Raw genomic sequence first — 16,201 nt, 5'->3', positions numbered from 1 at the left:
AACGCGAGAAGGAACAGCTAACTCTCGGCAGCGCAAGGGCTCTTCACCCGCAAACTTTTCGTCACCTCCTGAAAGAAGCAGACAAAACAACAGCAACAGGCACAGGTGCCCTATCCTACAGGAAAGGCAGAGACGCCCAATCCCTGAAAGACATCAAACAGAAGAAACTACATCTCCCAGGATGCAGCGCGATCGAGGAACCGGTGCATGCTGGGACGTGGAGTGGCCCTGTCTGAAACACCTAGGGGGTTTATCCTGTCCAGGCCCAACTGACCCTCCACACTCTAGAATGTTTCAAAACTATGCAAGAAGTTGATAAAACCTCGCCGGTGGGTCACTATTATTCATAACAAGATATTTCCGTTGCAAAGTAGTTTCTGAACAGCTTCCGTTTCCGGTTGGCCCATTGCCTTGGAAACGGGGATGCACAACACCATTCTGGGTTAATATGGCGGGGCTGAGCAGCTCGCAGATCCCCGACGGTGAGTTCACGGCGGTGGTGTACCGGCTCATCCGCGACTCCCGCTACTCAGAGGCCGTGCAGCTGCTGGGCGCCGAGCTGCAGAAGAGTCCCCGCAGCCGCGCCGGGCTGTCGCTGCTGGCCTACTGCTACTACCGCCTGCAGGAGTTCGAGCTCGCTGCGGAGTGCTATGAGCAGCTGAGCCAGATGCACCCGGAACTCGAGCAGTACCGCCTCTACCAGGCCCAGGCGCTGTACAAGGCCTGTCTGTACCCAGAAGCCACGCGGGTCGCCTTCCTCCTCGACAATCCCACCTATCAGACTCGTGTCCTTCGTCTCCAGGCTGCAATCAAGTACAGTGAGGGCGACCTGCCAGGAGCCAGGAGCCTGGTGGAGCAGCTGCTGGGTGGGGAAGGTGTGGAGGACAGAGGAGGGGAGAATGATTATGATGGCCAGATCAACCTGGGTTGTCTGCTCTACAAGGAGGGACACTATGAAGCTGCCTGTTCCAAGTTCTTAGCGGCCCTGCAGGCTTCTGGCTACCAGCCTGACCTTTCCTACAATTTGGCTTTGGCATATTACAGCAGTCGGCAGTACGCCCCAGCTCTGAAGCATATTGCTGACATCATTGAGAGAGGCATCCGTCAGCACCCAGAGCTAGGTGTGGGCATGACCACTGAAGGCATTGATGTTCGAAGTGTGGGCAACACTGTAGTCCTTCACCAGACCGCTCTGGTTGAAGCCTTCAACCTCAAGGCAGCCATAGAGTACCAACTGAGAAACTATGAGGCAGCTCAGGAAGCCCTCACTGACATGCCACCCAGAGCAGAGGAAGAGTTGGACCCTGTGACCCTGCACAACCAGGCTCTGATGAGCATGGATGCCAGGCCCACAGAGGGCTTTGAGAAGCTCCAGTTTCTGCTCCAGCAGAACCCCTTCCCCCCAGAGACCTTTGGCAACCTGTTGTTGCTCTACTGTAAATATGAGTATTTTGACCTGGCAGCTGATGTCCTGGCAGAAAATGCCCATTTGACTTACAAGTTCCTCACACCCTATCTCTATGACTTCTTGGATGCCATGATCACTTGCCAGACAGCTCCTGAAGAGGCTTTCATAAAGCTAGATGGGCTGGCTGGCATGCTGACTGAGCAGCTCAGGAGACTCACCATACAAGTACAGGATGCAAGACATAACAGAGATGATGAATCTGCCAAAAAGGCTGTGAATGAATATGATGAAACTCTTGAGAAGTATATCCCTGTACTGATGGCCCAGGCAAAAATCTACTGGAACTTTGAAAATTATCCAATGGTGGAGAAGATCTTCCGCAAATCTGTGGAATTCTGTAATGACCATGATGTGTGGAAGTTGAATGTGGCCCATGTTCTCTTCATGCAGGAGAACAAATACAAAGAGGCCATTGGTTTCTATGAGCCTATTGTCAAGAAGAATTATGATAACATCCTGAATGTCAGCGCTATTGTGTTAGCCAACCTCTGTGTCTCCTATATTATGACAAGTCAAAATGAGGAAGCTGAGGAGCTGATGAGGAAGATTGAAAAGGAAGAAGAACAGCTCTCCTATGATGACCCAGACAAGAAAATCTACCACCTTTGCATTGTGAATCTGGTGATAGGAACACTTTATTGTGCCAAGGGAAACTATGACTTTGGCATCTCTCGGGTTATTAAAAGCCTGGAGCCTTACCATAAAAAGCTGGGAACTGATACATGGTATTATGCCAAAAGATGCTTCTTGTCCTTGCTAGAAAACATGTCAAAACACACAATCATGCTGAGGGACACTGTTATTCAAGAATGTGTCCAGTTTCTAGAGCACTGTGAACTTTATGGCAGAAACATCCCTGCTGTCATAGAACAGCCTTTGGAGGAAGAGAGAATGCACATTGGGAAGAACACAGTCACGTATGAGTCAAGAAAATTAAGAGCTCTGATTTACGAGATCATCGGATGGAATGTGTAATTATGACTGGCAATGACTTTATCATGACTTTATATGTAAATTTTCAATTTCACCTGTATCTAGCTTCAGCTATTTGTATTTGCTATTTGTGAGACTTTGTATATTTTGGTGTAATAAACACTATTAGATCTAACTCGTCATTTTAGATTACCCAGCAAATGAGATTTTATAAGGACTGAGAATGATGTTGTATCTATCATGTTTCCTCCATCTTTTTGATTTGATGTATCTTGGGCAGCATTTGTACTTACATTATCAGGGGACCCAACACTAAGTTCAAAACTTAGGAGTATGTAATGTCTTTTGTGTAATCACTCCAGGGATTGTGTTTTCTCTTTGCACAATTTCCATGTTTCTTATAGAGATTTTAGAGTATTTGTCAGAGTTTTCTAATATAGTATTTTGTTCAGATTAAATTCCTTAGGTAATAAGTGCTTTTGATAGTGTGAAAAATTCAGATTCACTTAACAAACTATAACACTAATGAATACTACAAAATAAATAAAATTATAAAAGAAAAATTCTTTGGTGTTTATTTCCATGAGTTAATGACTTGAATTTATGAATAGGTTATACTGTTAATGTTTTTTTCAAATACTTTATTTTCATTTATCTCTCACAATAACTAGGATCAGACGTAGACAGCGAACTCAGTTAATTTTTTTATTCTCTCATACATCATTTTCCCCTCCCTCTCCTCCTCCCAGTTCCCCACTCCCACCTCCCCTCTCTCCCAGATCCACTCCTCCTTCATTTCCCTTCAGAAAAGAGCAAGCCTCCCAGGGCTATCAACTGAACATGGCATAATAAGTTACTTAGTTGATTAGGCTGTGGAGAACTCCGTCACTAATTACCACCTTTGGCTGCACAATTTTGGGTATGCTGTGGTTTCCTTGTTTTAGTGACTTGCATACAGAAAACTTTTCTTCATTATCATTACCCTGTCCAAAATAAGCCCTCTGTTGCCACAACTGATGAAAAAGTCAGTTCTGGAATGTAAGCTCATAGGTTCCTTGTTTGCTTCAACGCATGACTCCAACTGGTTTTTCTGGCTTCCCACTGAGATCCCTGCTCATTCTAATCAAGTTATTTTCTGAATCCTACAAAAACTTGTTTTTCAGCCTTTCGTCCATGTCTCTCCATAAATGTAGCCCCAATATCATCTGGTTTAGAAAAAGCAACAGTATCAGGCAGAACCATAGATAATTGCTGATTTTGAATTTCTTAACTACCAATTCAGCAGTTTCTTAGGTTTATCCTAATCAGTTTGTCGGCAGACAGAAAGCCCCTGCATAATGTGAAGATGATTTTTCCCCTTTAGGGATATTTTAGCCGTGTAGGTACAGCATGCAGATTCATCTTGCCTCAGCAGAGTGAAGTCTCGGGTGCTCAAATTCCACTAGAAAAGACAAGCTGGTTTACTGTGTGGTTTGGGGTTTGGGATTAAGGCAAGTGTAGTAATGATCTGAGCTGCCATCGTTTGGCAGTGTTAGCTTGATCCCCCATCAGAGGAGAATCAGTGTTTAGTGGCCTCTAGAAGGGCATCCCACAGCACATTCTGTGTCTCAGAAATGTTCTTTGATAACTTCTGCTGGGATGGTAGCTCTGGGCACCTCTCAATGTCCATAGCCCCTTAAAAACTGGAAAGTAAATGAACTGAAATTATATTTTTAAAAATCAACATTAATTTTTTTCCATATTTCCTGTTAACTAAACACCTTTTCTTTAAAAAAAAAAAAAAAAGTATCAAAGAAGTAATATTAACCAGTAAAAAGTAAACATTTTCCAGATTCCCATTTGCCCTTATTTTACCACAGCTTGTTTGCGCAGGTGCTGTTTGTGGTTTGTGTGTATGTGTGCCTTCATTTTTAGAACATAAAAAAGCTTTTCAGAGACGCTTTTAGCCCCTGGCAGCTGCACCCGTAGGATTTCCTGGTTAGTATGGCAGTCAGGAAATTCTTAGGAGCCAGGAGGCCTGGAGAAGCTTGAGGAGAGTGGCATTCTTAATATCTCTGGAGTATTTGCTGTATTTTATTTTTAGCATATATATTTAAAGAAATTTTACATTAAAGAATTTTTTAAGTGTGTATGTGTCATGGTGCTTATGTGGTGCTAAGAAACTTGCTGTTTCTTAATTCTAAAATGACTTTACAATGCTAGCCACTTCCCTGGTGTTTTGTTACTTGATTGACAACATCCCATGATCCTTGGGCATACACAGCAGAACTAAAAGCAGAACTTCATGGGACAGTAGCTCAGCCTTCCAGAACCCTGTGATGATTCTCATTATAGCCCTATATACACATAGAGATTGAGCATGCTACCAGAATTTCAAGGCACAAGTTTCAACTTATGGGTGCCACAACAATTTAGGCTCAGTCACCAATGATTTGCTAATAAACCCAAGAGTGGTAAAATGCAGAAAAAAATGTAATTGGCATGGCCAAGCTAGGAATACCAAGTAAAGGAATGTGTGACCCCAAGTTCATCCTCATGGGGATAACAAGATGAGATTTTAATGAAGAGGCTTGGAGTGTAACAGAGCAGGTGATGTTTTAGGCCAGTGGGTTTTGTTCTCTGTTCTGATTCTACAAAGGGTTTGGAGAGGATGGCAAGGTCATCAACTGAGGGGAGCAATTGAATTCTTATAAGATGATTGCTCCTCCAAGGTGCAACTCCACCAGCATTGTGGTGGGTCTCATCAAAGGTGATGTGACCTTCAAAACTTGCTGTTGTTGCAAGTTGTTGATCAGGGATAGTTTCAGAACCTTGTCAAAAGGTGTTTATTTGTCTTGAAATCCAACATAACTTTAGATGAGTAACCAAGAAGATTTAAAAAAAAAAAAAAAAAAAAAGAGAGATTAAAAAAATAGAGATAGGGTCAGGGGGTGGGGATAAGCATGGTAGAATACCTTTAACCCCAGCACTCAGAAAGCAGAGGCATGCAGATCTCTGTGAGTTTAAGGCCGCCCAGGCTAACATAGTTTCTCAGTCCCTACTCCCACCCCCAGCACACACAGGGCTACACACCTGTCAAAGGATTTGGATTCTTTCAAGACATCACATTGAATGTGGTCTCTGCTATAGCATGGATGGTGCACTAATACTATCTGGGAAGGCCATGTGTACATAGGCAAACTCATGCCCATTCACCACTAGAATCCAGGAGTCCTGGTAAAAACAGAGCTGGTTCATCTGTATTGACACAGCTGCTGCACAGATGACATTAGGGGTGACACCACTGGCTTAAAGAAACCTTCACAGAACTGTCATGATAGGTGTGACCCCACAATAGGGGGCCTTGTTTATGAGGGGTGTGGGCTGGATGCTATCTTAGGGTTACCATTGCTGTAATAAACACAACCAAAAGCAATTTGGGGTGGAAAGGGTTTAGTTTACAGTTCCACATCCCAGTCCTTCACTGAGGGAAGTTAGGACAGGAACCTGGAAGCGCTCGCTCAGCCTGCTCTCTTACGGAATCCAGAACCATCAGTCTAGGGGTGGAAACATCCTCAGTAAACTGAACCCTTCCACATCAGTCATCAACTTAAAAAAAAAAAAAAATGTGCCATTTTGACTTGACCGCAGGCCAATCTGGTTGGCAGCACTTTCTCATTTAAGTTCCCTCTTGGCAGATAACTCCAGCTTCTGTCTGGACAGCCTGTGGCCACTGATGTGTAGTCTCAGGTGTTCAGATCTAACTACAACTCACCCCCACCCCCACCCCAGTAGCAGCAATGTGCCTGCTAGAGGTTACTTTTTTTGAGTGAGTACTGTCCACGTCTCTCTAGGATTGTTCTTTTTTTTTTTTTTTTTTTTAAGCACGTGTATGTAGAATGTGTACATGCTCATATGTCTAGGTATATTTGTGGGTGTGCAGGTTACATGCATGGAACTCCAAGCTAGATGTTGAGTCTTCCTCAACTGCTTTCCATTGTATTTGTTCTATTTGTTCCCATTTATATGTATAGGTATTTTATCTTCATGTATGCCTGTGTATCACATGCATATAGTGTCCATGGGGGCCAGAAGAAGGCATCAGGTTCCTGGAACTGGAGTTTGAGATAGTTGTGAGCCCCACGTACTGAAAATCAAACCTGGGTCCTCTGGAAGAGCAACCAGTGCTGGTAACCACTGAACTATTTCTGAGAGCGGATGCTATTGGCAATGTTTAAATGAGACCACAAGGAAATAAAGACGTTCTGGAAACAACTATTGGTTTTAGAAATGTTTTATTTGTTCCCAGCACATCTTTAAAAAATTACACATGGGCATTTTTGTTCTAAAACAACACAGTCTACGAAAAACCAATAAAAGGAAATTCTGAACATACACTAAAAGCATGGTATATGAACTATGCAATGAGCCCTTGTGGAAATGAATGGCATGGCTCAGTTTGAACTTGACAAGCTCTACTAGAACCACTCAGATATGTTACCTCCCACTACATCTCCTCGTTTAGATTATAAATGTAAAGGGAAGAATTGTTTCCTATGCATTAGTTACAGTGGTATAATGGCTTACATATACATTTTACCCACATGTAATTCCCAAAAGATTACTACAGTACTGGCAGAAACATGTCCTGCCAGGGAGGAAGACTCAGGATAAGATATTATTCAAGTCAAGTTGTATCAGAGCAAAATATTTCACAGGCTTAGCAAAAAAGGACAAAGCTGTATAGAATACACCTACTTCTCAAAGGATTTCTTATTGCCCAGGAACAAAATATTCATTATTCCCAAGGCACCATCACACACAAGAAAGACAAACACACAGCGTAAGAACTAGAAACCCTGTTTCCAGGATCTACTCCTCAGGGAGCTGTGTAAACAAAGTCAAAAGCATACAGTGGGAGTCTCAAGGCTTGCCAAGTATTTACACTTGCCAAGTCACATCTTAGGGCTACTAGGTTGTGACAGTTGGAATGAAAAGTAGACACAAATCCCACTAGCTGATTAAATGTTTGAGTCCAGGTTCAGCATATAACTGATTGTATAGATAACCCAACCAACACTGAATAGTGTTTCTACATACAATCACCAAATTCTGATGTGTTCTTGGAGAGGAAGAACCTTGAACTGCTACACCATTTCTGCCTTTAGAGACATGTCTGCTCTCATTTTAAACTGTTTCATGGAAGGAAAGAGAAAAATCCCAAGAAGGCACTGTGAGCTTTAAGGGGCTAGTGTTTAAGTCATCACTCAGTAAATACCATTTGGAGAAGCTACAGTGACAGGTGTTTCAGGACCTCTGTGGACGTCACGGAGATAAAACCATTTCACAGGATGTGTGTTGTGCTGCTGAGAAACAACACTAACAATCAGCTGTCTTCCAAATGACACGTGTAGCCAGGCAAGCTATGCTCAAGATGTCTTTTTCCTGTTTCCCTGCTCTCAGGATGTAAATCCCTAGTATCTAGAAAAGAAAAACTCACCAAACAATGTATTACTTATTCCTTGTTTAAAAATAAAATATCCTTTGGGAATAACAAAAAAAGTATTTTCATGTTCACAGAACTAGATGTAATTCTGTGAAGGTTCTTTGGCTCGAGTGTGGTATCAGTGATCTTTACTCCCTCTATTAAGGAATTGATGGTACTTATTCACAGAGTGTGAGAATGTTCACTGTGACCTTCCAGTTTTGAAAGGGAATTCTTCAGAACCACAAAGATTCAATACCACCTAAAAGTTTAATCATGATTTTAAAATAACCGACTGATGCAACCAAGTTATTATATAAAGCCAATGGGATTTAGTCATAGTTAGGTTGTCTTGATTATGCTACATTAGCAGACTTACAAAAATTATTTTCTATCTTCAAATCTATGGAAATTCAAAGTGAAAAAGTGAAGTTGAAAACATATGCAAACAGAAGAAAAAACAGCTTCACACCTCCTTTTGATTTAAAAAAAATCATAGGCCATGTCCATTTTATTAATAACGTTTCTATAATCTCTTGACATTATACAAGCAGTTTTTTACAGTTAAGCTTCACACTCAAGACGAACACTATTTGGCTAAAGGAACAGAAAGCTAGGTTACATCCTTCATGTCAGACACATACTTCAACAGTTGAAGAAAACCTTTTATACTGTCTGGATTTCCCTCTCGTACAAGTGATTTTCTTTTTTCAGTAAAGAGAAAGAATGAAACGAATCTGCAAGCAGATGGCTCCTATAGGAACATAAAGCCCTGAGCTGAGCCAGGCCTCCACAATGCACAAAGGCAAAGGCAGAAACTCAGACTTTGCAGCCCTAACCTGCTTCTGCTGTGCTCCCTGTCACAAGTGGAGCTCCGGGGAAAATCAAAATCACTGAAGATAAGTGAGGGGAAAAGCCCTCAAAATTACTAAAGCTATTCATCGCTGTGACTCAGCACTCCTTGAACTGGAGATACACCTTCCACAGGCAGCATCTGCCGCTGCCCGAGCACTGTCACGCATAGTGTGAAGCAGTCCCTCTCCATCACTGTGTTCTGACAGTGACACCAAACCCAGCTCCATTTGGAGCAACACACTTCATGTTAGGACTTCGGAGCTCTGATCGGCTACAGTTAGAAGCTGTTGGTAGAAAAGAATACAACAAAGGAAGATCTCTGGGACCAACATGCAGAAAGGCTTTTTCAAATATGCAAACTAGTACTCGGATACAGTATTCTAGAGGGGGAAAAGGGAGGGTTCTTGCATGTGTTTACATCTGATATACACACTGATGGAAGCCTGTCTTTTATTGAGCTTTTGTTTTCCCAAAATAAACTAACAATACAAATATAAAAACTAGAGGGCTTCCAGATTCATAAAGAATCTATAATATGTAAGCATTTTGAGTACCAACCTCCCATTCCTAAAAAGAGCAGGGTTTAATCCTGTATTCTTTGATAAAATGCTGGACACAAGAAATATGTGGCCTCTACAATCCAGCTAAGAGGCTCAAGGAACACAGCATGAGACTCAATTCACTTATGCACCACTATACATCACATTAAGGCAACAGTTTCTCCAAGGGCAACAAAGCCTGTCCACTTGAGTCCTTAGTATTTCAATTTCACTAGCAGCAAGTTCCCATTCCCACTAAAACCCCAGCCTACATGTGACATCATCAGATTTAAGCAAAGTTTTATACATATGACCAACCTAAGAAGGATGAGTCAGTGTTAGGTGCTTCTGAATATCAAACAAGCTACAGCTTTTAAAGAAACTAATCTATGAGTTAAGATGCTTCAGATAACAATATTCTCCTGGTTTAGCTTCATGAAGCTACGTGCAGACGCTTCTGAAAGAGGCAAGGTTTAAGTGCTTTGTGCATATTCATAAACTCATGTTCCTCCGAAGACAGCCTACACTGAGGCTCCTCCCAGGAGTGGGGAGGCTTCCTGATTGACAGCCCTAGTGAAAGAGTACTAATGAATGCTTTTGTGTTTTAAAATGATCTCTGTTGAAATGACTTCAAATACAAAGTATAGTAACCATTATGGAATCAAGGTGGGTGAGGCCTGCATACAGAGGAAGAGAGAAACAAAGACACACACTGCTCATCTCCATAAAGCTCACGTCGGATAGCGGGCCCAACAACTACAGGTGACAGAGACTCTCGAAGTACAGACTGCCCAGGCTGTGGAATCTGAACTCCTGGGGAAAGGTTTCAACAATCACATGCCAGGAACTGGATCTGCTAATAAAACTGTTTATTAAAAATAATGACTTGGAAACATGTATACACTTCCAGTGAGCTGTTGGAATCTTACTAAATGTTACATTTCAATCACCAACTAGAGAATCACCTTCATGACGAGATGCATTTTATAAAGAATCTTATAATTCAGAGGCGATTTCCTCAAGTGTCCAGCTATTTCAAACCTTCAAAATATTTAATCAAAGATATGGAGATTTTATAATTGAAAATAAATCATCAATAAAGAGGCAGCTTCCAAAAAATAAATATTGAATTTTTGTTGTTAAACTAATACTTAATATTGATTTTTTCCTACAGATTTAAATTTGTTAGTTTGAGGCCAATTTTAATAGTTAAAAATTATTTATAATTTTGAAGTTTTAAAAATATTATTTTGTCAATTTTAAATTTTCACTGTTCTGTTTAAGACTACTTCACATATAAAAGGTATCAAACTGCCCCAACATATTTGGAGCTGTTGCTACATAGACAGTGTCTCCTTTTAAAGGATCATCTGCATTTTGTCTTACATTATCTGATTAAATATTTTAAAAAATTATCAAAAGTTAGGTATTGCATTAAGAAAAGAACCCATCTCACAACGTGAATCAGGAACCTCAACAGTGATTTAAAGCAATTGTTCCACTTATTTCAATATCCAGTTGTGAATGTAAAAATGTCTGCTAAATGTGATTAATATTTTCCTTTTTATTTAAGAAATAGGATATTTCAAACTTGTGATTATGGCATATGCAGTAATACATTTTTAAAATTTAGGTTAAACCAGTAATTCAAAAAGGCATTAAACCATTATTAAGAACTGAATTGAAACTATTTTTTTTTCCATGAAAATTTATCAGGCTATTTGTGGCTAATTAGAAAAAAAGACTGTTGTCACTGAAATTATAGAGGCTTTCAAATCCAAGAGTCCACTGATGACTGTTCTTCAGCCAAATAACTCTTTCCCTGGAGACAGCAGGTTCAGGAGCCTTCCTTTTGTTCACGCTGCAGCTGCTTGTGCAGCTTGGCAACAGGCTCTGGCGGCAGAAACGTGAGGACTGGAGCGGGGACAATGGCCTTCGCTTCATGGTAAAACCTGCCCGTCATGTGTAGTAAGGCAGCCATTCTTACAAAGCATGTTATAGACGATGTAGGACACAACAGCAGGTTATCCTCAGTGACACAAACACCGCTCACACCCCACTAGAAACAGACACGGAGGACAGAACGGTGTCTGCTCACAGAGGAATGTGTTCGTTGGCAACTGAAGTTTGTAACTGTGTGTTCACTTCAAGCAAAGCTTAGCTGAGCACCTTATACAGATGAAGGCATGCTAGCTAGCAAGAGACTGCTGGCTACTGAGTGTCCTCCTCAACGCCCTACTCCCGGGAAAGGACGCGTTTCACAACACACACAAATCTCTCTCCCCAGCAGAATCTTTGCTAGATATCTGCCTTAGAGAAATGTTGTTAAGAAAGGACATGACAAAGGAGAGGCTAGATGAGCAGCAGATGACACCACCTGCCTCAGCTCACCTCGAGGAGCACGGGAAACAGCTGGCAGCATCTTCTTCAGATAATGGGCAACCGTGTGCTGCCTGACTGAAATCTGAAATGACAACCAGTTAGCTGGCTATAAGCTGGTATACCTACAATGAGAAAGACCTAGGAACACCATCTGTCAATCTACAGATGTATAAACAAAGCACAGAATGAAAACCAACTTATTTGAAACCAACAAACAAACAGAGCTGAAATACCGTCCATGACATATTTGATTACTGGAATAACCATAGCTGATAACTTTTAAAAGGTACCATTTTCATAACGCTATCCATGGAGTTACAAAAGGTTTCTGTTTCCAAAGATGTTACTGGGGTCCACATATTCCTTGACAGACTTGAGCATCCCAAAGCCGACGTCAGAGATGCTCTCCTTCAGCCACTGCTTTCGTAACTTGCCCACTGGAAAAAAATATCAAAAAGGCTTCAGTGCACACCTTGAATGCTGGAAACCAATCAATCTTGTGACCATGAGTGAGCAAACACTGTGTGATAAATGCTTTTATTCAAAAATGAGAAATGTTTTGCTTTAGTTGATTTATTGAGCCCACCAGACTATCAAGCTCATTAAGCCCAATGCATTCCCAGGGGAAGTCTATGCCCCACAGTGTCTCCTTTCTCTGTAAACTATGAAATGGAGATTGAAGGAAGCGTGGACTGAGATCACAGCCTACTTTACAAATAACAAGATTGAGAAAGACCATGCTTATCCAAAAGCCGGGTCATCACTCCCAACAAGACAATATTTTGTGAAAAATGAAGCTTGCTGAAGAAAAATATCATAGAAAAATGAATCTGTTGGGTAGACCTGACAAAAATGACAGTCTGTACAGCTCTTTAAAATATTTTAAGGAGTACAGTTAAGAGAAATGAGAAAATCTGACTCAAAGAATTCTAGTTATGAATCTTTCCAATCAAAAATTCTTTTCCAAGTGCTTTAAATAAATGTACCCCAAGTAACAGTTACATTCTTGTCATTGTTCTGCCAAATCCAAACTTTTTGGGTGGGCACACACAAAAGCAGGTACCTAATTTGTTTTAAATTTAATTTCCTCTTATGAACTGTCCATTTTATTTTTTTCCTTATTTTAAGTCTTACAAATTTAAAGGAATAAAGTATTACAACAGTTAGCAGAGGCACTAAATAAAAACAAAACAACAACAACAACAAAAAAACTTTTCTACCTAAAACTTTTGTGAGGGACAGATAAAAGAATTCTGACTTTCAACTTGCTTTGGCACTGAAAACAAATCAGTGTATTTTTACAAGACAAAATGGGGGTTTTAATTTACAGTGGGGCTATCTGCAATGAGCACTTCTCAAACATACATTACTGTACTAACTGAATTCAAATGGCCACTTTGCACAAATGTTCATTAATGAGCTGGTCATCAACAGAAATGAGAAGCCTTTCACTGAAGTGTCCGGCCCGTCACTCTAAAGTGCACTCCCATTTATCAGGCTGCAGCAGTCCATCACAGCACGTATCATTTAGAACCTTAAATAGCACAGAGCAGCTTTCAGGTCCAGTTTTCTGGGAAAGTGTCAAATCATCATCCAAATAACAAATAGCACAATACTTCAGACAGCAAAGTATTTGTGGCTAGCGTAAGGAACTACAAAGCACTCTAGTGTTACAATACAAATGTTCAAAAGTGAAAGGGTCTGTTCAGAGATCTCTCTGAAAGCAGATGACACACGCATGGACTCCTGGAGCAGCCTCCACCTGAAGCTCTCTAACAGGACCATTATCACCTCGACACTGCTGCACCCTCAGCCTCTTCATCTGCAAATGGGTCCCCATTCAATTATAACATCCTAACCAAGTGAAAAGTCCGTGCTTCCAGATTTGCTCCATGAGGCTGATAAACAAACAAGCAAGCAGGCAGCAGGCAGCAGCTCCTGAGTTGGGGAAGGTGCCACTCATGCTGCAGGAGCTCAGGAGAGAGGGATGAAGAGCAGTCAGCGCGTCTCCACCGTTCTCTGTAATACAGCTTCACGGAATGTGTCCTGTGGTTATGGATGTAATTGTCCTGAAAAGGCGGCAAACAACTGCTCCAACAAGATGGAGCACATTAGAAGCCCAGCAGGACGCCCAACAGCTAGCTTGTCTGCCTGGTCTTACACCTCTAGTAATAATGCAATTCCACAAGGAACTGAACCAGTGTCAGGGAAGCCACCCAACAGCCATCGCAGACTTAATGAAGTCACTCCCCAAGCACTGGAAACAGAAGGTGCTCGGAGTGCATCATTAGTTCTGTCAGAAGGATAATTTACACATCTATCTTGTCAAATTTTCTATGGCTTATACTTTTACAATAATCAATCTAACATACATTTGATTAGTGAACTAGCAAGCAGCGGGGGAGAAGGCATCGCTGTGGCCCCTCATAAACATGTTTGATGAAAGAATTTAACCCGTTGGTGGTAGTGGTCTGTGATCTGCTTCTGCTACTGGGAACAGAAATGGCAAGGCAAGGGGTAGGAAAGCATGGCTTACCCAAGTAAAGGGACCAGAAACCTTTGGTTTTGCTTAGCAAATTAAGCCGACTACACTGTAGAGTAGGTGTGCAAGGAGCAAGCCCAGTTTAAATATAAGCATCTCGTGAGATTTCAGGATTAGACAGTAACTGGAAACAGCTCTGAGATTCTGGGAACTCTGTAGGGCTGCCTGAGATGCATCAAGAAATTAAAGCAGCACAGGCCTACACCCACAGAGGGAAGTGGTTTCCAAGTACAAGAATTTCTTTGCAGAGCTGGACTACAATGTCCTTCAGAAAACTCTTAACGTGCTATATATTCATCAATTAGAGGTCACACTCATCTGTATACATGGGACACATGTGCTAGACACTTATATGGTAGCACCTTAAACATTTACACAGCTTATTATCTGAAAAGAAAAGGTTCTCTTTATGTAGCATGTCATATCATATCACAAGGGAAGAATGAATTAAGCTACAATATTTGCTACTATGACAACTTCTACACACCTGCTATGTAGCAGTCACCACAAAGAAGCACAGGACATGATAAAACTTGTGCTTTCACACCATAATTACTCCATGTGTGCTGCTAATGGCTGAAAAATCTAAAGGCAAGGGGCATCTTTTTCTGCTTAAACTAAAAATGGATTTCACATTTTAAGTGTGATTTCCAATTGTGTCTGGGTTTAATGAATAATTAATTTAATGAATAAACAGGATTTTTAATGTGTTCTTCTAAGACAGAAAATAGGTTCCAGGGGTGGTTTTTGAAATCACTTACTTAACATAACTCTGGGATTCAGGGAATGCTGTTTTATAGTATGATATACAGTAATAAAAAATGAACAGAGGTCAGAGAGATGGCTCAATGGGTAAATGGCTTGCTCTACAAAAGCACGAGGGCCTGTGCGTTTGGATATTCAGTACCTATATGGTATGTGAGCACAGTGCTGAGTATAGGCAAAGACAGGCAGGTCCCTGGGGCTTGTTGTCTTGCAAGTCTAGCATGGGAGGCAAATCCTAGGTTATGTGAGAGTCCCTGTCTCAAAAACTATAGAGTGGATGACAATAATCCTCAATGTGAACCTCTGGTCTCCACATGCACACACACATATGGACAGATGGACGGATGGACGGACAGACACATATGCACACGTAAGAGTTGCAGACACACACATAGGTAAAGGCAAATTTAGTAGTGTCATATGTAAAAAAAAAAAATGTGGACATGATGGTTAGCCTGACCCACAAACATTATCTGGAACTACTCTATGTGATTTAAGAAACTGAAGACGTAGCAGAAACTACTAAATAATTCTTCTTAAAGGACTAAATCTGGGCCAGCTGAACACAGAGGTCTCTTTTATCTAGATATATTTAACTTGTTAGTCACAGTTTGATTATAAGGCAGAAAGACCTTTACAGACTTACAAGGAAGAACAAAATGGGGAGATTAGCACAGTGGTAAAGAGCTTGCCTAGCATGCTACAAGGGTCGAGGTTCAACCTAAACAAGTACTTGGTGGAAGGGAGGAAGAGACAGAGAATAAAGCTGACTACAAAGAGGAGAAAAGAACCAACTATGAAATGACCTATTCAGGAGCTTCCTGAAGAACAAAGCAGACTTAGCAAACGCCTGAAGTAACAGCCATTATTATAACAACCACATCTTGAGAACTAAGGCTGTAGATATGTCTGGCATGCACAGGCCTGACTTTAATCTCCATCATCACAAAATGAGCAATGACAAACAACCACCAAACCCACACACCCCAAGCATGTATTCAGCCGTAATCTGTAAGTCAGGTTTTAAAAAGAAAACTGACTCATTTTTATAGGAGTGCTCTGAGGAGTGATGTTTCAAATTTTTGCTCCCTCTTTCCTTCCTTCCATTAGCGTACGTTATATGTGCTTCTGTGTGAATGTGGAGGCCAAAAGAGGATGCTGGGTATCTTCCTCCATTCCTCTCAATCTGATGTTCACATGTTCTCAGCTACAGTGGAAGTTAGCAAGCCCTAGTGATCCTCCTTGTCTCTATC

At 41.3% G+C, this 16,201-nt stretch overlaps 2 protein-coding genes across 2 annotated transcripts in view; one reads left to right on the top strand and one right to left on the bottom strand.

The window, feature by feature from the left end:
- Positions 1 to 210: 210 nt before the first annotated feature.
- LOC118582188 (tetratricopeptide repeat protein 30B) lies at positions 211 to 2,928 on the top strand. The gene has a single exon (XM_036184835.1). The coding sequence runs from the start codon at positions 449 to 451 to the stop codon at positions 2,441 to 2,443; it is 1,995 nt and encodes a 664-aa protein (XP_036040728.1). The 5' UTR covers positions 211 to 448; the 3' UTR covers positions 2,444 to 2,928.
- A 7,183-nt stretch (positions 2,929 to 10,111) lies between these two features.
- Positions 10,112 to 16,201, bottom strand: part of Agps (alkylglycerone phosphate synthase) — a 101,666-nt gene continuing 95,576 nt past the window's right edge. The window contains exon 20 of the mRNA XM_036184086.1: positions 10,112 to 12,078. Coding sequence (XP_036039979.1) covers positions 11,957 to 12,078 — 122 coding nt within the window. The 3' untranslated portion in view covers positions 10,112 to 11,956. The remainder of the gene's footprint in view (positions 12,079 to 16,201) is intronic.

The sequence above is a fragment of the Onychomys torridus genome, chromosome 4 (genome assembly GCF_903995425.1).
Source record: "Onychomys torridus chromosome 4, mOncTor1.1, whole genome shotgun sequence".
Classification (NCBI taxonomy): domain Eukaryota; kingdom Metazoa; phylum Chordata; class Mammalia; order Rodentia; family Cricetidae; genus Onychomys; species Onychomys torridus.
The sequence above is the reverse complement of the archived record's forward strand: the minus strand, read 5'-3'. Positions and strand labels throughout refer to the sequence as shown.

Coding starts and splice junctions, on each gene's coding strand:
- LOC118582188 (XM_036184835.1), top strand. CDS start 449: ATGGCGGGGCTGAGCAGCTCGCAGATCCCCGACGGTGAGTTCACGGCG.